We start from the raw sequence: 27,972 nt of genomic DNA, 5'->3' as shown, positions 1-27,972 counted from the left end.
TTTGAAATGAGTGTTTTTGATGTCAAGCAGTCCCAGGGAATTAAGGGAATTCTTAATCTTGGCAACTTCAAAATTGACAGACTTCAACTCCCAGAATTCCCCAGCTATGTGCTGGAGAGAGGAGTTCTGGGAATTACAGTCCACACAAAGTTGTGAAAGTTGAGAAACCGAGCCTTAAAGCATTCCTTCCCAGTCGTATTTGAATCTTCACCATTAATAGCTCCAAGCAGCAAAGCTATTGGCAACGAATTGAGGATTACAGTATAATTCAAAACATCCGGAAAACAACGTGTTGTCAATGTGGTAGGTTTACTGAAGCTTAATTCCTGGTAAATGTGCAAAGGAAGGTCCCTTGGATATTTTATTATATTGTAAAAGAAAAAGGTGCTGGAACTCACACGTCATACAACCCGCCTTGCCTACCCTACAAGGTTCCATCCAGAAAAGCTGCCGGAACTCCGTTCTGAGCGTTCTATGACAAAAAAGCTCTGAGTATAATACAGCCCAGCTGTACTAATCTGAATTTAACCAGTCTTTCCAAGCAAAAATAGGTGCTCGCCTCCTTTCTCACGAAGTGTTTTTAAATTTTTAAAACAGTAGCTTTTTTTTTTGTTTGCCAATTTTTCAGCCCAGGAAAAGGACCCACACTTTCTTCTTCATCTGATCCTTTTTCCTCCTTCAATTCCCCTCCCCCCGCCCGCCACTTTCCAACACTTCGCGCGCGGGGAGCGCACAATCGTCTCTCATTCATTACACCGATCTGTCGCCTTCTAGCCCCACGTTCTCCATTCTGCACCCAGTAATGCACATCTTTTTTTTTTAATCCCATTTATATCCCGCCCTTCTCCGAAGACTCAGGGCGGCTTACAATCTAAAGATCAAATCAATGTGCTTAGCAATAGCCTTCATTCTATGTATATGCCTGCTTGTTAGGGCTTTCACACACACCCCAAGCGGCATTATTACAAAGTCAGCTTATTGCCCCCAACAATCTGGGTCCTCATTTTACCTACCTCGGAAGGATGGAAGGCTGAGTCAACCTTGAGCCTGGTGGGATGCGAACCTGCACTAATTGCAGGCAGCTGGTGTTACTTAAGGAGGCATTAGCTCACTGCTCCACCAAGGCTCTTACCTTCCTTTGTCGACCCCTATGTTTCTGCCCAGACGTTTACCTCCCCTCCCCCTCCCCTCCCTCCAAGATGAATTAACGGCTCCGTTTTCTTTCGTATGATGCAACGGAACTTCGAAAGGAGAACCGTAACGGAAACCAGGTCGCAGAAGTTTGCGAGAGAGGGACTAACGCAATTTTTAGAGAAGGAAACCTCCAAGCCGCTAGAGGGCAGCGTGGCTTCGGGACGAAAAGAGCGGAACTTTTCTTCCCTCGCCGCTTTTCGGCCGGTGGGGGGGGGACGGTGGGCAAGCTCGGGCGGCCGAGAAGGCGGAGCGCCCGAGCGGCAGTTCCTGCGGTTGCTAGCACGATGTTAGTATTTATTAAACCAGCTTTCGGGGATAAATGTTGGTTGGGGTCAGCAGGATGAGGGTTTGCAAGGGGCGTTCTTAGCTGAAACTCTGGCCAGGGAGAGGCAGGAATAGTTAAAAACGGAACCATCTCTCATTTGCGGGACGGGGGATGGGAAAAGCTTTGAGTATTAGAATTTCCCTTTTGGAGGAAAAAAAACGGGGATCGAGAGGGATGGCGGGGGTGGAGGGAAGGACGAATAGCTTTGGCTGGCTGCTTTTCGATACAGAAGAAGAGAGGGTGGTTGTGCCCATAAAAGGATACGAATCTCTGAAGCGGGGAGGGGGGGGAGAGGGGAGAAGCGCTAATGGTGAATGGTGCCATTGATCAAGTTTAAGGAGCGGTTCTCAAAAGTTATTAAACCCGTCGGAAGGAGGCAGAACGAACGGGGTTGGGAGATGAAACGTCCTAGGAATAAAATAGCTCCTTCCAAACGAAGCCTCTAGTGCAGGGGTCTTCAAACTTGGCCCTTTTATGACTTGTGGACTTCAACTCCCAGAATTCCTCAGCCAGCTTTGCTGGCTGAGGAATTCTGGGAGTTGAAGTCCACAAGTCATAAAAGGGCCAAGTTTGAAGACCCCTGCTCTAGTGAGGCAGCCGGGGGGGGGGGCTAAAGGGAACTTCAACCGCATTTCCTTCTAGCGCCTTGTGTGGTTTGGAGGAGACTTGGCTTGGTGGCTGGTTCTTGGCTGACACCTCGCGTCGTTTATTGGGAAACATTCGCAGCTGCCTTTTTCTAGGGTTTCTGGGAAAAGGGCAAAGAGTCCCGGGTGACTCTGCTGGCAGAAGTGAGTGGCGATTCATTGGAAGAAAGCCCCGAATTTGGATACGTGGCGCCGGGCACTTTCTCCGTTTATCCTTAGATAGCAGAGTCAGCGCCCCTGGACTAGAAGAATAACATGCTTAAGGGGTGGTTTTCCTCGTGGAATAGATAAAAAAGTAATGTTCTAGGCCAGGGGTAGGCAACCTCGGCTCTTTTATGACTCATGGACTTCAACTCCCAGAATTCCTGAGCCAGTCTGAGCTTGACTGGCTCAGGAATTCTGGGAGTTGAAGTCCATGAGTCATAAAAGAGCCGAGGTTGCCTACCCCTGTTCTAGGCTATAACGTATAAGGAGAGTAGAGCTCACTGTGTTATTGTACTGTTGGCCCTTTCAGGTAGTCCAGATTAGGCAATCAAACTCATGAATATTAGTTTTATTATAGTTTACCGTAACAGGTTTAGAAGTGCTTCCCCAATTCTCCTGCCTTTATTAGGGTGGGTCAATTCTGAAACACTTTCTAAAATTAAATTTCTGGTTTGGGCTCAGATTTTATTTATCAGACTATTGTCTAGGGCTGTGACTATCTCAGTGCTATTCTCAGAGCATATTACAGTAACAGAACACTTTGCTTTGGGGGAAGGGCGATAATGTATGGACAATGTAAGAGGACACTAGTGTTAGTCTACAGCAGTAATGAATTCAGGTAGCATCTTCTCTAATAATGTAAGTAAAAACATAAGTGTTTGGCTTTTAATAACATTTGCTAGTCACAAAAAGATCCTACCACTCCTAACATTAGTTTGTTTCATATTTTATTTTTCTGCGGTGAAACTGCCTTCAGGGTAAACTGGTATTTTAATTCAAAGTTCCTATGCATTTCTTAGGAAAAAGATTGAGGCTTTTCTGCAGTTTAGTTCTCTGTTGGCAAATGCAAAGTTGAGCTAGGAATCCTGGATATTTTTGCCTGGGTTGACTCCTAAATCAGCTAACTCCTGACTAGGCAATATGTGTGGAGTCCAGTTGTACATACTGCATACTTAATAAGATGGTTTTGTCTTCTTCGTAGAGATTGTTGACCTTAGAGAATATGAGAGATGCTTTTTTAAAAAATGAGCCCAGGTACAATATGCCATTGTCTTTAAAAAGACCAAGCACGTTTTTATGATGGTCAGGAGGAGAAGACCACTAATACACTTGTCATTCCTTAGCATTATGCTGTTTATAGAGGTGACGTTTGACCTTAGCCTAGCATACTTTTCCAGGGTTTCTGTGGACAGCAATAAATTAGCGAGATGGGTTATTGGCCATACCCCCTCTGGAGTCTAGACAAGGGTTTGTGCAGCATGATTCATGGGCAGAATCCCTTGGGGGGGATGGAAAACTTGCTTCCAGAAACAGCAGATCCCCCCAAGGATAGGATATGTTGATTAGCTGCCCTGGATTTTGTTGAGGAGCCAGTGCATCCTTGCAAGCAGTCCAGCTATATATTTTTAAATTTATAAATTTATAATATAAAGTTGGAAGGGACCTTGGAGGTCATCTAGTCCAACCCCCTGCTCGGGCAGGAAACCCTATACCATTTCAGGCAAATGGCTGTCCAGTCTCTTCTTAAAAACCTCCAGTGTTGGAGCATTCACCACCTCTGGAGGCAGGTTGTTCCACTGGTTAATTGTTCTAACTGTCAGGAAGTTTCTCCTTAGTTCTAGGTTGCTTCTCTCCTTGACTAGTTTCCATCCGTTGCTTCTTGTCCTGCTTTCAGGTGCTTTGGAGAATAGCTTGGCCAGATCCTGAAGCTAAAACTCAAATACTTTGGCCACCTAATGAGAAGGAAGGACTCACTGGAGAAGAGCCTAATGCTGGGAAAGATTGAGGGCAATAGAAGAAGGGGACGACAGAGAATGAGGTGGCTGGATGGAGTCACTGAAGCAGTAGGCGTGAGCTTAAATGGACTCCAGAAGATGGTAGAGGACAGGAAGGCCTGGAGGAATGTTGTCCATAGGGTCGCGATGGGTCGGACACGACTTTGCAGCTAACAACAACAACAATAAAATGCCAAAAGGGAAAAGTGTCTTAGTAAGATCCATTAAAACATGCAGTAGCTTTGTACACATCAAAGGATGTCAGCATTTGATACAAATAACTGTCATCACTCTGCTTTTCAAGCAAATGCAGCTACTGTTCTGTATTCTTTCAGCCAAACGGAAGGATGTGAGCAGGTGCAAGTTCAGAAAATAAAGTGTTTTTACAAATGTTAATTGACCTCCTGGTTTAACAGTCCATAATCTGCTTGAATTTCAACAATTCAACAATTCAACATCTGTATCCATTTTTCAATTTTCCAATTTTCAAGATTAAATCCAGTGATATATATGTGATATTTTAATCAAATCTGTGTAGTTTCAATATGTACATTTTATTTAAAGTACATATTAGGAAGTCCCTCTGGGTGGGGCTTATCAGTAGAGATATATAGGAATTTGCTGTAACCACCTTTGTTTTCAGTGGGCCGGAGTTTGGGTTACAGTCTTTGTATTTTCCTTCTAACAATAAGATGACATGGTTTTAGATCAGGCATGTCAAACTTGTGACATCACCTGACGTCGCACGACATATCATGCCAGCAATGGGGTGGGCGCGGTTTCGGTGTGACGCATCTGGCCCATGGAACGGCAATTTGACATACCTGTTCTAGATGGTTAGAATTTTGTAATCTGTATATGTTCTATATTTAACATGAATATGATGGTACATTCAGGGAGTCAGAGACTGGAAAGGAACCAAGCCTAAGTAATATTTTTAATTTCAGAGCTGTGGATAATGGACATTCCTGAAGATTTGTTATGTGGGCCAAGATGGCTAATGGTCCCCTCAAGGAATCTTCTCTTCCTTACTTTTTCAGTAGTTATTATAAAGAGAAAAAGAGTGCCAGTAGGTTTCAGCCTGAAGTCCAGGACCCAGCTCAGAGCACAATGGCTAAAGCAACCAGGTGGATAGATATTTAGTGACTACCTGCCATTCCTCCTTCGCTATGTGTTCTCCTGCTAATACCAGTGGATAGAATTCTTATGGGGGAAAGATGATAGAGGGAGAGGGAGGGGAAGAGAGAGAGAGAGAGAAGGTCTTAAATTGATGTGTGAGTTTAATTTGAGGTAATCACAACCCAGTGTTCTTTCACTCTCAAAATTGTTAGAAACGGCTAAGAGATACCGAATGGGACTGATGACTTTGAAAGGTAGCCATTAAAACAGTGTCTTCTGAGAGAAAAGTTGTTCTTTATGCCTCTCCTGCGTGTTCATTCAATTGGTCAATAAATATCTGAAACGTGGGTTAGCGATTGGCTTAATTTAACTAACAAGAGAATACTTTATCTTGAGGGATGGGATTTGGTATATGGATGGCATGCATATTTGCTTTACGATAAGAAGGTGGACAGGGCTTTTAAATCCCATATTCTTAGAAGTGCTTTATTGCGTGTCTGGAAAAAGTATTATTATAAGTTAAATTATACCGATTTGGGTAATTCCTGGACACGCGATAGAGGGCGTATCTATGGGAGTGAGTATGGATATGGTTTCTTATAAGGAACTACTTAGATTGCAAGGGACTGATTGGCAACTTAAATCATTAGAGGAGTTAAGACAAGAAAACATAAGTTACTCTTGGTTTCAATATACCCAATTGAAAGTTAGGTGGAAGTCAGATCAAAAGGTTGGCATCACAATTACAGATCAAAATTTAGTAAAACAAATTAGAGATTTGAATTGTGCACATATAAAGAGGATATATAATGCTTTAATTGAATTGGATTCGGAAACGGAACTGGTTAAAGACTGTATGATAAAGTGGTCACAAAATATTCAGGAACCAATTTCGTTGGACACCTGGGAGATAATTTGGGTTAGAAATGTTAAATTTACTCAGGCTCAAAATTTAAGAGAAAATTTTTATAATGTTTTATAGATGGCATCTGGATCCCAAGAAGTTGTCCAACATGTATCCTAATTTACAGTCTAAATGTTGGAGATGTGGTAGTTTAGAAGCTACCTATTTTCACATGTGGTGGACTTGTAGAATTATAAAAGCTTTTTGGATCAAAATTTGGTGGAACATTCAAAAGATTTTTAAGAGAAAGATAAAGTTTTCTCCGCAATTGTTTTTATTGGGTATTGTTGTAGATTGTGATGTTAAAGAAACTAACTTGATGTTGAACATGATAACAGCAGCACGGTTACTGGTGGGACAATATTGGAAGAAGGATAGTTTGCCCACTATAGAAGAATGGGTGTTTAAAGTTTCGAATCTTGCAGAAATGTCTAAGATTTCTGCTTATTTGAAAGATCATTCACAGGAAAGATATATTTCAGTTTGGAGGAGATGGATAAATTATATTCAGAACAAATATGGGACTAAAAAGTTCCATTTAGCTTATGAGTAGATTTTAGTGGGATATTGTTATTGGTACTTTGTTTGTAGTTATGTTAAAGGGGAGTTAAAGCACATTATGAATTTGGTTAATTGTATATTATGCATAATTTTTATTTAGAATATGATCATTGTAACTATAATCCTGTATTTAGCTCTGGGAAGTGGGGGGGGAAGTGGGTGGGTTTGGGGTGGGAGGCATTTGGGGATATATTGTAAAATTTTGTTTTTGTAAAACTCTTTAATAAAATAAATAAATAAATAAATAAATAAATATCTGAAACTGAGAGCATGCCTCTAATGCAACACTGGGTTAAAAACACTAACGAAGAGATGGCGGTGACAAGGCACTGTAAATCAAGCTAAGGACTCATTATAGAGTCAGCATTGTTTGTGTCCACGCTTTAATGCTATAGTCTGACTGAATGCAGAAATGTTGGGGAGGAATTAGGGCATGGTAAGCTGTCAGTCTAGTTTGCCTGTTCAACCTGCCCTACTTTGTCAGATGTTCCACGCTGGGTAACACTGATTGTTGTCCTTATAATAGGACCGGATGTTGCTAATGTATACTGGATGGTCATTTATTAGAGAACAGATTGTCAGAATGCTTTTGCCTGTATTTGGACTTGCCAACCAGGATAGTTTTAAAGGATTCAACTGAAAACCTCATAGACTATCCTGGCTGCTTTTGCTTGTTCAGCTGGGGAAAGGTGTCAGCCTTTGACTGTAAGGGCTGGGCAGTTCAACACTTAATTTACATTTCAGATACTTCCCCCTTTACCAGTATTCAAATTAGCAGCTTCTTCTTTCTTTAAAAGAAGTAATGGACAAGAAGAGAATGTTTAGTTCCTGCTGTGCTCTTGTGAAAGCAACTAAACAGTTTCTACTAGGCGTTAATTGGCAAGCAGAAATTTCTAAGGAGAAAGGTGCTACTTGAGGCAACTCCCATTCATTGAAGGTATGTGGTGGTGGGGTTTTCCATTTGCCCTTTTCTTATGCAATAATTCTTGGACAAGGATATTCTTGGCTTCCTTGATCAGACACTGTAGTAGAGGAATAGGCAGTCCTAAGTCTTGGAAAGGAGGGCTATGAACTAAATGCTCTTGATGTCTACAATATAAAGGAATAGGATTTATAGGGGCCACCTTGTCATATAGGTCTGGTTGCTTTTGAGAGTTATAACTGAGGAAGAAGTACCTTTTTCTAAGTAATGTTAAATCAGGGAACCCAAGAACAGAAATACGACTAGAACTTTCAAACTTGTTTTCCACAATTGAATGCTTTATTGTCATTTTAAAGCAAAGCAATTTGAGATTGGCACCAGGCTGAAATTAGGAAGAAGAGACCAAGCCACAGATGTTGATCACTGGAAGGAGTGAAAAGAAAGCCATTGCTATGCCTGATATTTTCTTCTATCTCAATATTGCTCTTTCTCTCTTCTCTCAATACCATTATCATAGTGTTACCTGTATTTTTTTAATCTAACTCCAGAATTCTGATAAAAATCAGTCCCATGCAATACGCCAAATGTTCTGGGTTTAAGCAAGGGACACCTGATTTACTATAGATTAGAATTGATGTGGTAGTTAGAAAAGGACAATTAATAAATTTACCTGGCATTATGCTTTCTTCTCAGTATTCTAATCTATATTAGGATAATTTTCCAAAACATTTGGGGTTCTGCCGTTATCATTAGGATTATGATATATTTTATTTCTCATTTTTTTGCCAAAGGGGATTTTTTTAACATGTATATAAGGCAAGTTACATATTCCTAAACATAACACATTGCTCAGTTATGATAACATTGCACAATTTCCATAGAATAATGGGCTTGGTATTTTTGTGCATGTTTTTGGGTAAGTGATAATATTCTTCAAACTTGTTTGCAACATACTTTACTGTCAATCAGTTGGTGAGGGGATTGGGAAATTCTCAATTTCTTCCCATAATAACAACATATATTTTTAATACAATATATTGTTGAAGACACTTAAAAATAAGTTTTTGATATATCTGGGTGGTATTTTAATACAAAGGGGCTTATCTGTTTGGTCTGCCAAAGAGACACCATCAATTACCAGTTTTATTAAAATGCTGTCTGTTATTTGCTTCCTACCAGATCTACTTACTTTTGCCCTTTCAGATCAGTTGAACATACTTTTGGATAAAAACTTGAACTGTACCCCCAGCAGGCACACGGGCCATTTGGGGCCAGAATGTGGACATTAAAGTGATATTGGTGTTTTGCTTTGGAGCATGACCACTTCAATTTATATAGTAATGTGAAAAGTCATGCCTGTGGACACACTGGCATCTCTTGTTCTAAGAGTACTAAGATATTGTGCAGCTAAGAAAATGAACTACAGTTAACTAACTTACAGTAGAGTAGACAATTGTCTCAAAATTCTGTGGCAAAAGTGGCTTATAAATTGCACTGTATTCTTGCAAGAACACAAATCAGGCATATAAACAACAGCATGTGAAGTAATTCAGTATTTTATATCAACCTTTGTTTCTGTTGGAGACTCAAATAGCACATTGTTGTCTCAGCCTTAAGATTTTACCCATCTTTAAGAAGAGATTATAAAGCTTTGGAGTTCTTTGTATTTTCTGACCTTGGTTGTTTGCTTCCAGACATTTCATTATTGAGCTAGGTTACATCATCAGTGCTATGGAGTGTAGAGCTTGCTCCCTGTTTTTATTCAGTAGCTTGCACGTCAGTGTTGGTGAGGATGTGGTTTTCTCCTTGGTAGCTCCTTAATTAGGGTTCTACTTGATTGGTGTTAATCCCTGCTTAGGACATGGGCATCTAGGAAAGAGAGGAGAAGTATCCTATCTAGAAGTTGTGAACGGTAGATGTCCTTTCTCTTTTTGATTTCCTTCAGACCATGCCTGATTAGGCAAGATGGAGAGAGAATCCCATGGAGTAACTCAGATGAGTTAGATGGCATCTGAGATGCAGTGACAGTGCTGGCTGAGTGTCTGGAGGCTGTAAGGGTGTGGATGGGGAAGAACCAACTTTGAATCAATCCTGGCAAGATGGCGTGCCTATGGGTTTTTGGTCCCCTAGGACCAGATACTTATTCATCTTTTGATTTTGGATGGGGTGATACTTCCCTGGACTGAACTGGTGCACAGTTCTGGGGTTCTGGGCTTACAACTCCTGCTGAAGGAGCAAGTGGCAGTTGTGGTTAGGAGGGCCTTTGCAGAGAGTTGTCTCTTGGCCCAACTGTGTCCTTTCCTGGACTGGGAGGCCTTGCTCATGGTCACTTATGCTTTGGTCTGTTTGGATTACTGGATTACATTCCACATGGTGTTGCCCTTGAATACCACCCAGAAACTTCAGCTGGTCCAGAATATAGCACCACACACAGTAATGAGACCCCTAGATTTGCCTGTGTAACACCTCTGTTGCACGAGCTGCGCTGGCTTCCAGTTTCTTTCTGGTGCAATTCAAGGTGCTGGTCCTCACCTTTAGAACTTGACAGCACAGGGACAGATATGCAGGACCACCTTTCCATAATGACATCTCTACCTGTCCTACCAGGCCAGATAGAATGGGCATATTCCTAGTCCCTTCCCCTAAAATTGTCATGGGATGAGAGCTAGGAAACGTTCTTTTTCCATGGCAGCCCCTGCCCTGTGGAACACACTTCCCCCCTGAAGTTTGGCAGGGCTTGTACCCATTTTAACCTTCTGTAAGACTTTAAAGACCTGGTATTCCTCCCAGACATTGGGAGATTAGATGATGGCACATTAGCACAGAGTGGTGCTGTATTATTAACAACTGCACGGTTATTTTAACATTTTATGTTTTAATTGATTGAATGTTATAGTTTTGAAAACAATTTTTTGTGCCTTTTGATTTTTAATTGGGAGCTGCCCAGAGTTGCTTGAGAGATGGGACAGTTACATAAATGTTTTCAATAAAATAAATGGGTTAGAGGGATTGAGTTCTTTTAAATAAGCTCCCTTTTTCTTTGTTACTGATGTATAATGGGGAGGTCCCCCATACCTCCCCAAGTGAGTGGACCAAGTGTACACAGTGATGCTGTCTTTCAAATCCTCAGGCTAAAATGCCTCCCTTCATCAAAACTGTGTTTTGCTCGATATTCACATTTGATTCACATATGTACAACTCTGTGGTCAAACCGGAAACATCAGTACTTCATTTCTGACTGGTTATGGGAATGTTTCAACATACTGCCTTCTTGCAATTTGCCACATCCATGGCTTCTGGGAGACATTGGAGGAAGTATTGCGTTGTGCTCTGGAGAAACATTCAAACAGTCCCACAACTTGCTTGAGCTGTTCCTTCCAGAGCTCAAATCATCACATAAGATTGTTCTATTATACTAATACTACGTGTTCTTGCCAAACAATGGTAGGAGACTGTCACTATTTCCAAACTATTGTGACTACACAAGAGCTGCTTGCAGCTCTGCCTGCCCTGGTTGCCTAGACTGTGATCTAGGCTATTGTGATGGAATGTACTCCCACAGCAGCAGAGGGGGATTTTTTTTGTTAATTTAGAGCCTTCCCAAAGAGGCCTGGATTAAGAGACTGCTTAGTCCTGAGCTGGACTAAATTCACTCTAGAATCTCTCAGGTTATATCTAGTAGGAGAGAAGGTTATAGTTTTAGCCTGGTAAGTTTCTGTCCATTAGGTGCAAGCAAATAAAGGATTGAATTCAATTGGATTTCATTGTCTCATCTCTGGGCTTGGGCCTGACAGTCATGGCAAGCAGAAATGAGAGGCATAGAGCTGTGTTCAGCTGGTATCTCCTGGTGAGAAGCAGAGATTTATTTATTTATTTATTTATTTATTTATTTATTTATTTATTTTAATCCCATTTATATCCCGCCCTTCTCCGAAGACTCAGGGCGGCTTACAATCTAAGCACAAATCAAATGTGCTTAGCAATAGCCTTCATTCTATGTATATGCCTGCTTATTAGGGCTTTGCCCCCCCCAGCGGCATTATTACAAAGTCAGCTTATTGCCCCCAACAATCTGGGTCCTCACTTTACCTACCTCGGAAGGATGGAAGGCTGAGTCAACCTTGAGCCTGGTGGGATGCGAACCTGCAATAATTGCAGGCAGCTGGTGTTACTTAAGGAGGCATTAGCCCACTGCTCCACCAAGGCTCTTGTGGAGATGTGAGGTCATTATGACATTACCCATCAGTGATGTCATATTACAGCATCTTAAATGCAAGGCTGCTTCCTACATAAAACTTAATTAGAGTCACCTAGACTGTTGAGTGAAAATAAAAGAGCAAACTGGATTTGGATATTCCTTTAGAGAAGATTGCTTTTTACATGTAGATTGCCTTTTGTGGCTTATACGGTAAGCAGATGATCCAGGTATCTAGATTTCAGTCTTATAGAGGGTAGAATATATTTATGAAAAATAATGATCTTGTATGAGTGAAGAAGAAACCTGAAAATCAGTTCCTCTTTTTGTTAAAGGTTTAAGACCAATAGAATTTATATATAATTTCCCAATGGAGAGAGGATGAGTTACCAACTGTTTTCACTTAATTTCATGCAACTATACGTAATAAGCATTTGCATAGCTTATTCAGGGTGTTATTCCATACAGACATTCTGCTTATTGGTTAACACATGGTAATTTAAATTTGGTCAGTAAAGAAAATGAAAAGAAAATTTCAAAGGAGCAGCTTGTAGGAATTCGTCTGTTTTCTACTTGAATGCCTATCATTTTCAGCTATCAGGCCCATGAATGGAAGCTGTACTCCAATCCCTCTTGAAACTACTGCAGCAGGTTTGGGAAATTGGTGGGATAATAGAATGGTGCTGGGGAATATAATGTTTGTTTTCATGTACAGTACTGTGGATTCAGTGGATTTCTTTATTAGGTCCTTTTGTTACTGTTTGGGCATATTTCAGAGAACGCTAATTTTTGCTTAACTTAAGCAAAGCTAGGAACTGCTGAAGTTTCCCTGTAGTGTCACTGAGAAGGTTAACCCTCTGGGAAGTAAGTATGCATTGCAAGCACATTTCGTTGTGTTTGTGCTTTCAGGAGTGCACCAAACTCTCTCTCTCTCTCTCTCTTGTAAAGTTTCACCACGGTGAGAAGAATGGGTTCGGTTTCAGAGATGCTCACAGCAGTCCCCCTTCACAAGAGGCCAGATCTCCTGGAGGCCTGTGCTGACCTCATCAATGAAGAATGGAGACGGAGCCGGACCTCCCGTATCCACTCCCTCCAAAAGTCTAGTGACAACTTTCCCATGTGCCTGGTACTGATCAGAACTTTGAGGCTAATGGAGGAAACTGCAGAAGGGAAGACGTCCAATACCCAGTGCCAACTTCTGGGACATGCCAGGTTGTCCCGTGTAGTTGGCCAATCTGACAGTTTATTTTTGGAGACTGTGGTGGTGGCCAAGGCCCTCCGTGGAAAGGGCTATGGCAGGAAGCTGATGGAAGCTGTTGAGAATTTTGCCAAGGCCCATGGCTATCACCATCTGTACCTCACCACACATGACAAGCAGCATTTTTATGCCCACCTGGGCTATAGCTTGTCCAAGCCTGTCCAGTGGGCTGGATTCATCAGTCCTCTGGTACCTATGGAATTTTTGGAGAACTTCTCTACCCCTCAATGGAAGGCAGAACTTCCTGCACAATCCGGGAAGCATAATACAAATACATCGTACCAAAGCAGATCCGGGGCAAAGCTCACTCCTTCACCATGTGCGGTACCTCTTTCCTCATCTCCTTTTTGCTCAGTAGCCCCCCACTCATTGCCTTCCCCTTGTTCTTATCATTCAGGGACAGCTACCGTTTCTCCCCGTCCTCCGTTGCCAGGTCCCCATCCATCCTCTGTCCAGTCCGCTAATGGTCTGGCTCCTTCTTCACCATCAGCCTCCCCATTTGCCTCTGCTGCCCCAGCTCTTCCACCCTCTCCTCCTCCTCCTCCTCCCCTTCCACTTCCAGTGCCTCCACCAAGAGCTTTTTTACTAGCCCAGTCAAGCTCTGGTAAACCTGCCTCTTCCAGGGTTTTGGAGAATACGGCTGAAGAACAGACGCTTTTAGAAACACCTTATCGGGATCTGAAAGGGCAGCCCATATTCTGGATGAAGAAGGATATCTAGCATTTCCAACTTGTGACTGTGCAATAAAGTTGAAATAAGTGAATAAGAGGGGAAAAAGGAAAGCTTTCCTGTTTTAAAAGGAAAGCCTGGCTTTGTGAGACAGAAGATCGCCATTTAAAGTGAATAAAACAATGTATTTGGTTTTCTGTTGTTCTTCCTTATCAGGTTCATTTTCGTTGAAAGTCCAAGATGCTAAGACTATATATGTTAGGTACACTTTGAAGGCCAGCACTTGATTCTGGTTGAATTTCAGTAATTATTGCCAAAGTTGTGCTGTTGAGGCTGTTCTGAGCTGCCCTATAGGTTCCCTTGCTTCTCCTGTAATGCATGTCCCCAATAAACAAAGCACCTTCAAAACTCTGGGTCGTCCCTTCTGACTCTGCAGGGAGCATTCAAACAAACACATGCATTGATTTGCAAGTCTGTGGTGCTGATGCATAAAGAGAATACCCCTCTGCTAGAAATTATGTATTATACTCATACATGGTTTAACTGTGGTTTATTGACTAAATTTGAGTTGGTTTGGTTTGTCAAACTTGCTAAGTGATAAACCTAGCTTTACAGCCATAGCAGTCAGCTACTCATAACTCAGCAGTTCAAACTCAAGCTATATTTATTTACATGTATGATAATGAACTCTGAGCACTATACAAGACCAGAACAAAAAACCCATAAAACAAAACCTAAATACATAGATATTTATCTAATATTTGACTTGGATGAGTCATTGCCTTCATGTGAATTGAACAGAACTGAGATGGTGCTGCTTTGGTGGGATAATAGTGGAGCAAGCTGCTTCACCATACGTTTGTCCCATTCTTACTTGGATATCAAGAACGGTATCTGTAATAAAAGCTCTTTCCTGTCAGCCATTGTACACTTATAAAATGATTGTGTTTAAGGTTTGGTTTGAGGAAAAGACAGCTCTTTAATTACATTGACTGTCATTATTTCTAATCCCCACAATCTAGAATTTTGGGTTTTGGAAGCTTTAACCTGGTGCCTTCCAAAGAGGTTAATGTATAGATTACTTAACACAAATAAGGTTTATGTCAAGCTAGCAAAGTTATTGGAATGCCCTTTCATGGACCTTTAAAAATATATATACAGTTCTATGAAAGCTGATTTGAACTCTTTTTAAATGAATGACCAGCTGTTGAAGATGTAACTTTTCATTCTTGGATTCATAGCATTAATATTCCATCTAAACTGTTGCCTCCATTGCTTGATAGTTTAATATTGGCTCCCTGATGAACCCATTTGCAAGATCATTGCATATTTTGAAACCAAGTGTTGAATATATTCAGACAGTTTATGACAGGGGTCTTCAAACTTGGCCCTTTTATGACTTGTGGACTTCAAATCCCAGAATTCTGGGAGTTGAAGTCCACAAGTCATAAAAGGGCCAAGTTTGAAGACCCCTGGTTTATGGATTCAAGTAATTTAAATACGCAATGCGATATTACTTTCACAGTATTTAGAATTAACACTAGGTTTGCGATTCCAAATTCTTTAAATTGCTTTTGTGAAAAGGAAGAGGCCAAGCCCCATCAGAATTTGTTCATGAAGCAGTAATGTTATTGACACAGCTGTAAAGGAACTATTGAAGAAAACAGCATGCACAGGCAATTTTTTGAGGGACGTATAGGAAATGTAAGGGACGCGGTGGCTCAGTGGGTTAGGACGCTGAGCTTGTCGTTCAGATGGTCGGCAGTTTGGTGGGTCGAATCCCGAGTGCCGCGTAACAGTGAGCGCCTGTTACTAGCCCCAGCTTCTGCCAACCTAGCAGTTCGAAAGCACGTAAAAATGGAAGGTAACAGCGTTCCGTGCGCCTTTGGTGTCTAGTGATGCCAGCCACATGACCACGGAGACGTCCTCGGACAAGCACTGGCTCTTCGGCTTTGAAACGGAGATGAGCACCGGCCCCTAGAGTTGGAAACGACTAGCACGCATGTGCGGGGGAACCTTTACCTTTATAGGAAATGTATTATTTCTTCATTGAATGTTGTACATTAATATTTCTTAATACTTGAAAGTCCTTGAAATGAAAATTTTCCTTTTCATATTAAAAGCTGCACAGGTGACATTGCAAATACAGAATACCATCTCTACTACTTAATTGGCAGACACCTACTGTATGCAGCACTTTGATCTAAAGCGGTATTTCTTGCCAACTTTAAAATGCCAACTTCAATTCCCAGAATTCCTCAGTCAGCATGCTGGCTAGGAAAATCTTGATGGCTCAAATCGATGCGTCTTAAAATTGCCAAGGCTGAGAAACAGCGGTCTAAAAAAATATTGTTTTCATTTTAAACAAGAGGAAAGTCATAGTTCTCAACCTATGGCCACAACTGAGTCCAAAATTCTGAGCCCAAAATTAAAACAGTGGCCGCCTTTCTGAGTTTTGATCATGTGACCACGGGAATGCTGCAACGGTTGCGTGACTTCAGTGCTGTAGTAACTTTGAACGGTCAATAAAAGAACTGTTGTAAGTTGAGGAGCACCTGTACTAGTAATTTTTCCAATATAAAGCTTGGGATGGCAAAAGTTGCTTGCTCCCTATTCTCTGGAAGAGACTAGAAGTTTCTTCCTCAACAGCTCAAATGGCTTTCCCCCCTGCCTGAGCTAGAAGGCCAGCTGGCCATCCGTTTGCTCTGCCCTTCTTGACAGCCCTAATTGTGATCTCTTCCGGCTTTTAGCTGGAGAATGCACTTCCCATTTTCAGCGCAGGGAAGCCTGTCTGTCTTCTCAACACCGCCAGCTGATGGAGAAACCAGTTTTCAGTCTAGGCACTGCTGTACTTGATTTTTACTCCTTAGCAGAGTGATGCCTGACAACATCCACAAGCTCAGCCATTGATCAGAAATTACACACCCTTTCAGAGGGGAACCTCTCCCAGTTTTTTTGGGGGGGGAGACCTAAATCAGCTGCCTGACTGAGTGATGGTAATAACAGGTGACTAATAGCCGATAGGGATAACAGGAAGAGGGGGCTTTTGATCTGTGATGTCGTCAAGCCAGCCCTGACATAGAGATCTGATTTAGCTCATAGCTATTAGCTTGAACAATGGTTGACAGATAACAAGAGGCTTCATAAACTGGCTCTTTTCTGCATCATTAGGCGCCCACCTTTTGGAAGAACACTAGCAATTATGTGCCTGACATAATCATAGAGTCTTCTAGTGCAATCCCCTGCTCAAGGCAGGGGACTTTATTATACCATCCCGGTGAGATCTTATACCCTCCTGGCCAAATGCTTGTCCAGTTTATATTTGAAAAGCTCCAGTGATGGGCCACCCATAACTCCAGGAGGCAAGTTGTTCCATTGATTAATTGTTCTCACTTGTCAGAAAACTTCTCTTTACTTCTAGATTTTTTAACAAGCTTCCACCTGTTACAAGTAGTCCTTCAGTTACAACCACAATTGAGCCACAACTTTCTGTTGCTAAGGGGGACATCTGTTAAATTTGCCCAATTTTATGACCTCTCTTGCCACAGTTTTTAAGTGAACCATTGTAGTTGTTAAGTCATTCAAATGGTTGTTAAGTGAATCTGGCTTCTCCATTGATTTTGCTCATGAGAAGATTACAAAAAAATGATCACATGACTCTGCGATACTGCCACCGTCATACATATGAGTCAGTTGCCAATAATCTGAATTTTGATCAAGGAGTACCTGTACTTCTTGCCCTGCTCTCTAGTGCCTTGGAGAATAAGTCCCCTCTTCTCCATGACAGCCTCTCAAGTAATGGAAAACAGTTAACATGTCGCCCCTAATCCTTTTCTTCGATAGGCTAGACCAGGGGTAGGCAACCTTGGCTCTTTTATGACTTGTGGACTTCAATACCCAGAATTCCTGAACTGGCCATACTGACTCAGGAATTCTGGGAGTTGAAGTCCACAAGTCGCAAAAGAGCCAAGGTTGCCTACCCCTGGCTAGACATACCTAGCTCGCTCAACTGTTCATCATATGATTTAGTGCCCAGGTCCTTTATCATCTTTGTTGCTCTTATCTGCATGTGCAGTACCTATTGCACTATGAAGTGGCAGAGAGAATGGTATCTTTAATACTTCACCACGTATCTCCAGTTATCCCCATCATGGTTAGGCAGCTGGAAGAATCAGACTTGCTGATCTAAGCCTAATGAAGTCTTGCAGAAGAGGGCCAAGAGTCAGAAGAGGAGGGGCATGGCATGGCTGCATTATTAACTTGGATAACATGATCAGGCCAGCAAGTGCCAGGATGATACCATCCCTTAGAGATCACCTGGCAGTGCCATTGACAAAATGTTGCAGAAGCACATCAGAAAAACTGCTGTCGCTTGGTGGCTACTGAAGGGAGAGAACACGGACACTGGAACATCTAAAGACTTCAAGATGCCTCAGCTATGGGTTGGAGACAAGAGGAAGCAAGATTATGGGAACATGGCCGTGGTTAACTGCAAGTGAGAAAAGACACAAGAAGTGTGGCTTGGAGAATTATCTGAATCTCGTGTTGTTTCCTTTTTGAGCAAATGGAAAATTCTCATCAAGAAAAGTTATTGTTTGAAGTTCCTTAAGTCCAAGCCTCAGATCACAGATAATCCCCCTTTATACATAGCATAAATATTTTTTTCCCATATGAGCATAGAGTTGAACCAGGAGTCCTCCACTCAGCTACCCTGGAACATAGATAGTACTTGAAAGAGAAACTCAGAACAGCATAGACTGTTGCTCCAGGAAGTAAAAAAAAAAACCTGGGTTAGTCCTGAAATAGTAGCATGGGGGAAAAATAGTTTCCCATTGATTGTTGCACTATTTTATTAAGGAATTAAAGAATAGTCTATTAAGACTATTAAGGAATAGTCAGGCAGTGATGCTTCATGATTATTCCTGGCGCTTTCTTTCAGATTAATATAGAACTGATGTTTTACTTGCTTTCAAGGTAAGCTTATCTAAGTTTTTGTAGGCAATTGAAAAGAAACAGAAGTCCTTATTAATAATAAAAGCTTAGTACTGCATTACAAAAGCTGGCATTGCCCTCGACATATAGTACCTCACGTTTGGTATAGTATATTCTCAATCTGGTGCCTTTCCCATCCAAGATTGCAACACTTATTATGCGTTTCCTCCTTTATGCATAAGTAGTTTGGTAAAAAAAGGGACGCGGTGGCTCAGTGGGTTAGGACGCTGAGCTTGTCGATCGGAAGGTCGGCAGTTTGGCGGGTCGAATCCCGAGTGCCGCGTAACAGAGTGAGCGCCTGTTACTCGTCCCAGCTTCTGCCAACCTAGCAGTTCGAAAGCACGTAAAAATGCAAGTAGAAAAATAGGGACCACTACGGTGGGAAGGTAACAGCGTTCCGTGCGCCTTTGGCGTCTAGTCATGCCGGCCACATGACCACGGAGATGTCCTCGGACAAGCGCTGGCTCTTCGGCTTTGAAACGGAGATGAGCACCGGCCCCTAGAGTCGGAAACGACTAGCACGCATGTGCGGGGGAAACTTTACCTTTACCTTTTTAGTTTGGTAAAAAGAAAATAAATAGAAGCTGTGAAAAGTGTGCCACGATTTGAAACTGTTTTGTATTACCCCATAAAATTTGTGAGCTGAGTTATTCCACATGAAAATATAAAAAGGATTCTTCTTCCCATTCCATTAAACTCTTTTCCCATCTCACTAAACATGGTAGATTTGCTTCTAAGAAACATTTGCTATACTGTCCAGCTGGTAGTGCTGTTTTTTTTCTCCAGAGGCAACTTGTCTGTTTCGTGTGATTAGTGTTTTTTCAGATTTAGGAACAGAACTACTTAAGTACTACAGTTTGCTGAACAGTGCAAATAATAATCTCTTCTGAAAAGTTGATTTATGTAAATGAATGCCTAAAGCATAGATTTTCATCGTTAGCTAAAACATTAGAAAATAATGTTTGTGTTTCAAAGTTCCTCAGGCCTTTCCATCAGACAGATGAGGCAACCACAAATGAAAGGAACTTATTTGGCTTAAGTAATATTTATTATGTGACTTACTGGATTTTGTACTTGGTCCTTGCTGAAACACCAGAGAAGCAAGTTGCAAATGGCCAGGTGAAATGGCCTTAAGGAAGGAGTCTTGAGCTAAAGGGTGTTGGGCCATAAATTAATGGTTATGTAGGCAGGATCTTTGCCCTCTGCCTTTTTTGTGCCAAACTTTTCTAAGAAGATGGTAAAGCCAAAGGGCAAGGGGAAGATGAGAAGTGGGGTTGCTGAAACTGGCATTTGCATTTAAAACAGTCCTAAGCTGAAATGTGAAAGCAGGCATTTGCATTAGGGACTGCTGGATGTGCTGTGATGGTATCTAGATGTCCAGCACATCCAGCACATTGAAAAGAACGATGGCTTAATATATAAAAACCAAATGTTCCTCTGAATTGTCCCCTCAGTGGAACACAAAGTTTTTTTGGCATGCAAAAGAAAGGAATGGAAAAAGTTATTTATGTGATAGGCACGTGAGCTTAAAAGAAGTCACATGGGTATGCATGTCGGGGAGAAGAATGAAAATTTAGCTTATGATAATTTTTTTAGATAATTTTTTTTCAGAAGATCATAGAACAGTGTAATTCTTTATAGTAAGAAACTCTTTAAAGCAGAGGTCCCCAGTCTTTGGGGTACCAGAGACTGGTTCCGTGAGGAGAGGTTTTTTCGTGGATTGGAGGGGGTGTGGTTTTGCGTGCTGCCTGCATCCTGCAAATGGGGGTTTGCTTGTTTGCACAGACTGGTTTCTGGCATGCTGCAGACCGGTGCCGGTCCACAGACCGGGGGCTGGGGACCCTGCTTTAAAGAGTGACTTCATACACTTCAGAACTTGGTTAAATAAAGCCAAACTTTTTGCTATGTAACCTCACTCTATGGCTGCTTCCTTTGAGTTTAAAAGACAGAATACAATTTGAGTGCTCAAAACTTATTTCCTAAGATTAGATCAAATTGTTTATTTAAGGGAATTATATGGTCACTCATCTTAACCATATAACTCTGGCCATCTAACAAAACTGATACTTAAATAACACAGTGTAGAAACCATAATTAAAAATGCCCAAATCTAACATCCTGGCCCCAATACCAAGGAAAAAGCAGGTCTTCAGATTTTGTGCAAAGCCAATAGAGTCCCCCCAAACTCAAGGGGGAGACTGTTCCAAAAGGCAGCTGTCACTGATCATAAGATGCAGCTACTCAGTACCACTAAACAATGTTGTTCATGAAAAGGAACCAGAACATGCCCACCCTGCTGGATCATGTCGCAGCAAGGTTACATGCGCACATACCATGGACCAACTGTAGCTTTTGCATGATTTTATTTATTACTTTATTCATTTGTATCCTGTTTTTATTACTTTTATAAATAACTCAAGGTGGTGAACATACCTAATACCACTTCTTCCTATTTTCCCCACAACAAGCTTGTGAGGTGGATTGGGCTGAGAGGCAGTGACTGTCCAAAAGCCAACCAGCTGGTTTTCATGCCTAAGGCAGGACTAGAATTCATGATCTGCTGTTTTTTAGCCTGGTGCTTTAACCACTAGACCTTTTCAAGGGCAGCCTGTAGTAGCAGTGCAGAAGGCCATTGTTATTTTGAGGAATTCAGTGACGTATTTTGATTTCTCCTTCATATTAAGAAAAGTTTAGAGGTTTAGAACTCTTCCAGAGATGACCTGCTTGGTTTGCACTCTTGTTTAATGAATAAAGGAGAAGGGGGTGGTGGTGGTGGCAAAGCTTCACATAGGTTCAAACTTTTACTCACTGTGAAAGTTCCAGACTTTCAACTCCCTTGCCAAAGTCATTTGCCAGCCAGTCAAGGCCAGGACTTGCAGTCTTATCATAGCGTGGCCATGACATCATGGTGCCAAATTTTAATAAAAACCTTGGGATTGCTGTGGCTTGTTGGGAGATTCTGCATGGAACCTAGCACTGAGTATTGCGGAAACGGGCTATCCTTGGGATATCTCTGCTGCTGTTATTAAGAAGCTCCTTACAGCTTGTAAGAAATTTGGGTATTATCTTGCTTGGTATGCATGCTTTTTATGTTATGCTTTTAACTCTGCTCAAGCTAATAATAAGGCTTAAAATCCCTTTACTTATTGGGATTTCTTTTACTGCTCATTGCCTCTGGATCCAAAAGAACCAATTGCCTGGGCACCTCATCATTACCCCGATACTTGGCAAAACATAATTGGCGACAAAGGTATGGTCCAATGACACTGCCCTTCTGAAAAAGAGAATCTGCTAAGCAAGGTGATAGTGGCCAGAATTGTATTCCTGGTTGCCCCAGCACAAAAGTCTGGGCCAGTGGCTCAATTATTAAACTGTCCCACCTGTGCCATGGCAGCATGAGTTGGCTCAGTTTGGAGATTCAATGCCAAATGTGGTGTTTTCGTTCATTTATTGGAAGTGGAGGACAAGAAGGGACAGAAGTAATTGGGTGGATTGGGATGGCTCTTTCACGTTGCCACTACATAGGGATTGAAAGGACCATTCTTGTAAGCTTGTAAAAGTATTGTTCTCATTACTGAATACTGAATCCAATCTATTTCCAACTTAGTGCTTTTCAAAATGTAAAGTTTTGTATTTGGTGGCTTTGAATTTATCCTGATTCTTGGACAAGTCTCTTCAGATTTATTGACTAGATTTTTGGAAGGGGCTTGTCCTTGCCTTCTTAGGGCTGAGAAAATGGCTGGCCCAAGATCACTCAGTTAGCCCTGTGCTAGAATTCTCAGTCTCCCTGTTTCTTGCCTGGTGCTTTAAACCACTTCATCAAGCTGGTTCTCAAAGATAATTTATCCTAAGCAAAATTACATTCAGTGCCTCTCATTTCAGATATTAACATGGTGCATCAAAGAGGACTTTTCAATTGCCCTATTATTCAGGGCACAATACTATTCTGTTTCTGCTCTTCAAGTACATTCCTTGAGCTATTTTTACCTTCCCCAGGATACAAGCTACACTCTTTCTTGTCTATTCACTTTCACACATAGTATTATGGATAGATGTTAAATGAGAGTATACTGTATTTTTCTAAAATAATCGCCATTAGCATATTTTTCATACAAAAACACAGAGCAAGCAAAACAGAAGCAAGATCATTATCTACAAGTGTTATACTATTACAGGCTTGGAGGTTGTATTGCACAACTTGTGAAAAAGCAGCTAGGAGAAAAGACTTATTGCCTTACCACTAACAGGAAATATTGTAAAAGGGTGAAGTGACTGTTGGCGTATTCCCAATGCTGATCAGGTTGCTAATTTTGACGTCCAAAATGTCAGCAAAACATTAGAGAATTAATTTTCTGATCTGCAATGAAGTTTGGATTTCAAGCCTGTCGCTTTTGCCACGATACAAGTGTGGAAAAGAGTTTGATACTGACTTATCAGCTACCTGTAGTTCTTATTTGAAGCTAGTTAAGATTAATCAGAAACTTTAAACTGGAAGAAATGCTCTGTTCTAGCCTGCCCCAATAGGGTACCTTCAAAGTGAAGGAGGGGATCAGTTTCCAAAATTTTCCTGACTGAGCTTTATGAGAGTTGGAATCTATTTGACAGCAGAATGGGAAGATTGCATTTTACCTTATCTTGGTTTCTTTCAGTGTAGGAGAAATCAAAAGCCTAGTGGTCAATGCAAACTAGCTATTAAAACTGTAGAAAGAGGTTGGTCTGCAGTTTCTTCAGGTAGATTGTATTAACAAAGCAAACAATCCAAACCACCAAGTGGAAGCTGCCCAGACAGGAGCTTGCACATCTTGGTCGGGAAGATGCATAACTGCCATAGAGTAATTCCTTCCAGCATTTTCTGTGTTGATCCAAACAACTCTTACTCACCAGGATTTAATTTGAGGTCACCTAGTTAACAGTTTTTGCTGGGCAGTTCACACTTAAACATTCTCACTACTTCCACCTTAAAAATTTCGTCCTCAGGATTGATCTTCTGAGGAGTTTCTTCATCTACTAGGATGTTCTCAGTCAGCTGTGGAGAATTTTGTTTTGTCTCCCTCTGTGTTTGCTTAGGAACCGCATATCAATAGTGGGCATTGCCAAAGCCAATCTATTTTATTCTTTTTATGATTTGAAGGCCACTTCTCATAATCAATCTCCTTAAGTTATTTATAGCAGCTACAAAACATGAAAAGCATCACGTAAAAAGACAAATATGAGGGACAGGTGCACCACAATGCATTTCTAACATGGTCTTCCACAGTGAAGCTGGCCTACTTAAAATGTAAACTATTGCCTAGATTTTCATCTTCTATTACCTTAAGCTCTGCTTTTTTTCCAGCTAGCTTGGGTCCTTTAATTATGATTGACAGCTTTCAGTCTTCTAGGTACCAGGGTGATACACGCTCATCAGGAATTGTTATATCCATTATTTATCCTGGTCTTTGTGACTTGTTTTATCTTAACTTGTTATTAGATCAATCTGATTTTATTTCCCTGACCACAGGTAAGTCCTGTTCAATAGTTTGTACAGCAATCCTCTTCAGATATTTTAGAACAATTATGTTTCCCTCTTTGTTCTAATTGTGATTTTTGTGTTTTATTTGCTGAATAAATATTGATTGATTGATTGATTGATTGATTGATTGGGACAGACAGTGGGTTGGGGAAGCTCAATGCAAAAGGTATATTTTTTGAAGATACTTAACACATACCTACTGTAAGACCTGGGTTGTTGCAAAGGGAAGATGGTTGGTCCACACAGGACATGCCGACTACAAGGAAAACAAAGCATTTCTATTATGAAGCTGGATTCTCAGATTAAAATATGGCTTGTACAATGAATGTGTCAGATAACTTGATTTGTTTGTCTGTTTTCCTTGATTGATTGATTATATTTCTATTCTGGTTTTCCACAAAGAATAGTTATGAGTGTCTCCATCCATCCCTTCACCATTGTGAGAGGGTGACAATTTGAGGAAATAATGACGATCTTGAAGCAAAGACAATGATTCATGAATAGTATGACTTCAAATCTGCCCTGCTGTCCATAGCACAACTCATTAGTTTTTCTGAGGGAAAAGGCAAACCCGGGTGTCCCCCAGTTCTATTCTGACATTTTAACTGCTACAGTTACAAGGTTCTCTATAGATAGTTGAAGGGACGCGGTGGCTCAGTGGGTTAGGACGCTGAACTTGTCGATCAGAAGGTCGGCAGTTTGGTGGGTTGAATCCCGAGTGCCGCGTAGCAGTGAGCGCCTGTTACTCATCCCAGCTTCTGCCAACCTAGCAGTTCGAAAGCATGTAAAAAATGCAAGTAGAAAAATAGGGACCACTATGGTGGGAAAGTAACAACGTTCCGTGGTCCTTTGGCATCTAGTCATGCCGGCCACATGACCACGGAGACCTCCTCGGACAAGTGCTGGCTCTTCGGCTTTGAAACAGAGATGAGCACCAGCCCCTAGAGTTGGAAGCGACTAGCACGCATGTGCGGGGGAACCTTTACGTTTACCTTTTACCTATAGATAGTGGTTTAATTAATTTTTTTAATTTTCTTTTTATTATATGCTATTGAGTTAGAAGTGATTCGTAAATGAGGAGCAGACAGATTTTATTTAAACCATCATCCCCTTTCTCTTTGTCAGGGGATGCATTTATGAACAAAGCTTGAGGAATTCCAGAACAGATACCAGCTTATTCCATCCGCCATGATTCTGGAGAGAACTATCTGGATCTGCATCACCTTCTGTACTGCATCTGTTATACCCCTGGCAGGGAATAGCTGGAAGCAGGCAGCTGCCAGTCCCATCATCCAGCATAAGCCATTTGTTGTGGTGTGGAATTTACCCACAACCAGATGTCAAGAGCATTTTGGGATCAGATTACCTCTGGACATCTATGGCATTGTGGAGAACAAAGGCAATGTGTTCCAAGGACAGAATATGACTATTTTTTACAAAAACAAATTTGGACTGTATCCTTACATATCTCTACAAGGTGACAGGTATAATGGGGGTATCCCTCAGAAGGTTAATCTGAAGAGACATCTAGAGAAGGCCACTAAGGAAATCACAGAACTCTTCAATAATGACTTCCAAGGTCTGGCAGTAGTAGACTGGGAGGAGTGGCGACCTCTCTGGAGACGAAACTGGGGGCCCAAAATGGTTTATAAGGAGGCCTCTAAACAATGGGTGAGGGAAAGATTTCCTAGATACTCTCCTGAGGAGCAAACCTACTTGGCTAAGGGAGAGTTTGAAAAGGCTGCACGGTTGCTGATGGAGACTACTCTAGCTCTGGGAAAGAAGCTGAGGCCACATGGTTTCTGGGGCTTCTACGGGTTTCCCAATTGCTTTAATGACAAATGGGGGAAAGAGGTAAACTATACAGGCCATTGTAATCCCAAGGAAGTCCAATGGAATGATCAGCTCATGTGGTTGTGGAAGATCTCCTCAGCCCTCTATCCCTGTATCTACCTTCCACCGAAAGTACCAGCTTGGTACCACCAGCATTATGTACATCACCATCTCAGAGAGGCATTCCGTCTGGCACAGTTTGGCACAGAGCATCCCCTTCCTGTGTTACCATATTCCAGGATTTCCTACAAGCATTCTTCAAGGTATCTAACTGAGGTAAGCACTTTGGGGCACTCAAAAAGGGGGTAATATTAGACCCAGGGATTGTAAATAATAGTTACATCTACTATTTGGCTGGAAAACATTTTTTGAGTTGTAGTCACTTCTGTTATACATCATTCCTTTGTTATATTTATCTCACTTTTTCTCCAAAGTAATTCTGAATGGCATACATGGTTCTCCCATCCACACACTCCACGGTCAGCACTGTACCTTTCCTGGAGTAGATTAAATGTGGGAGAAACGTCTTGCTTCATGGCCATGTAGGTATCTGACTTACTAGCATTTTCAGCTTGTTATAAGGGGGAAAGAAAGAGAGGATCCTATGGAAGAATTAGAAAAGCAAAAGCTTCATTTGCAGGAGAAATGAAATGAACCTTTATTGTCAAAGTACAACCATGTATACATTGAGATTGGCTGAGCCTCCCTTCGTGCCCCCACCCCCAACTCACAGTAACAACAAACCCTCCATCTTATCATACCATGTGAGCTAATTGCACAACACACCGGCCTCGCAAGTCAATCATACATAAAGTTTATAAAATTATTTCCCGTTCAAGAGCCTAACAGTCCATGGATGAAAGCTGTTCTTCAGCCTGTTGGTACGGCTGGCTATATTCCTATATCTCCTACCCGATGGTGGGAGAGTAAAGAGATACCGACCAGGGTGTGAGTCATCCCTGAGAATTTTCCTCACTCTTCCAAGGCAGCGAGCCCTGACGATGTCATCCAGTGGTGTCAGGGGACAGCCCACAATGTCTTGTGCTGTGCTCACCACCCTCTGTAATACTTTCCTATCCGCAGCTGTCAGACCAGCATACCAAACCACAATACAGTATGAAAGGACACTCTCTATAGTAGACCAGTAAAAGAGGGTCATTAGCCATTGTTCTACCCTGTTCTTCCACAAGACCCTGAGGAAGTGGAGTCTCTGTTGGGCCTTTCTGGCCACCTGGGTTGTATTAACTTTCCAGGTAAGATCTTCACAGAGGTAGACTCCCAGAAATTTAAAGGAGGAAACTCTCTCCACACAGCCCCCTCCCCCGATGTAAAGTGGGGCAAGTTCCTCTTTTTTCCTCTGGAAGTCTAGCACCATCTCTTTCATCTTGCCGATGTTCAGGTGCAAGTTGTTGTTGAAACACCATATGGATAGTTTTTGTACCTCCCCCCTGTATGCTGTTTCATTTCCACCTGTAATAAGACCCACTAGGGTGGTACTGAAAGGGACGCAGTGGCTCAATGGGTTAGGATGCTGAGCTTGTCAATCAGAAGGTCAGCAGTTTGGCGGGTCGAATCCCGAGTGCCGCGTAACAGAGTGAGCACCTGTTACTTGTCCCAGCTTCTGCCAAACTAGCAGTTCGAAAGCACGTAAAAATGCAAGTAGAAAAATAGGGACCACTACGGTGGGAAGGTAACAGCGTTCCATGCGCCTTTGGCGTCTAGTCATGCCGGCCACATGACCACGGAGACGTCCTCGGACAAGCGCTGGCTCTTCGGCTTTGAAACGGAGATGAGCACCGGCCCCTAGAGTCGGAAACGACTAGCACGCATGTGTGGGGGAACCTTTACCTTTTACCTTAGGGTGG

General features: G+C 41.8%; 2 protein-coding genes across 3 annotated transcripts in view; both read left to right on the top strand.

The window, feature by feature from the left end:
• Positions 1-1,415: 1,415 nt before the first annotated feature.
• On the top strand, positions 1,416-14,162 carry NAA80 (N-alpha-acetyltransferase 80, NatH catalytic subunit). Of its 2 annotated transcripts, none has more exons than XM_081317400.1 (2): positions 1,416-1,480; positions 12,792-14,162. In XM_081317400.1, the coding sequence occupies exon 2, from the start codon at positions 12,811-12,813 to the stop codon at positions 13,819-13,821; it is 1,011 nt and encodes a 336-aa protein (XP_081173526.1). In that variant the 5' UTR covers positions 1,416-1,480; positions 12,792-12,810; the 3' UTR covers positions 13,822-14,162. The 2 variants fall into 2 exon arrangements, with proteins under 2 accessions (XP_081173526.1, XP_081173527.1); XM_081317401.1 differs by lacking the exon at positions 1,416-1,480 and adding an exon at positions 12,620-12,707.
• An 11,137-nt stretch (positions 14,163-25,299) lies between these two features.
• HYAL3 (hyaluronidase 3) overlaps positions 25,300-27,972 on the top strand; it is a 28,092-nt gene continuing 25,419 nt past the window's right edge. Inside the window, exon 1 of the mRNA XM_081317392.1 lies at positions 25,300-26,383. Coding sequence (XP_081173518.1) covers positions 25,463-26,383 — 921 coding nt within the window. The 5' untranslated portion in view covers positions 25,300-25,462. The remainder of the gene's footprint in view (positions 26,384-27,972) is intronic.

The sequence above is a fragment of the Vipera berus genome (assembly GCF_964194415.1).
Source record: "Vipera berus genome assembly, chromosome: 2".
NCBI classification, from domain to species: Eukaryota; Metazoa; Chordata; class Lepidosauria; order Squamata; family Viperidae; genus Vipera; species Vipera berus.
This window is presented reverse-complemented; position numbering and strand designations above follow the sequence as displayed.

Excerpts from the sequence above, each read along its gene's own strand:
- NAA80 (XM_081317400.1), top strand. The coding sequence starts at position 12,811 with ATGGGTTCGGTTTCAGAGATGCTCACAGCAGTCCCCCTTCACAAGAGG.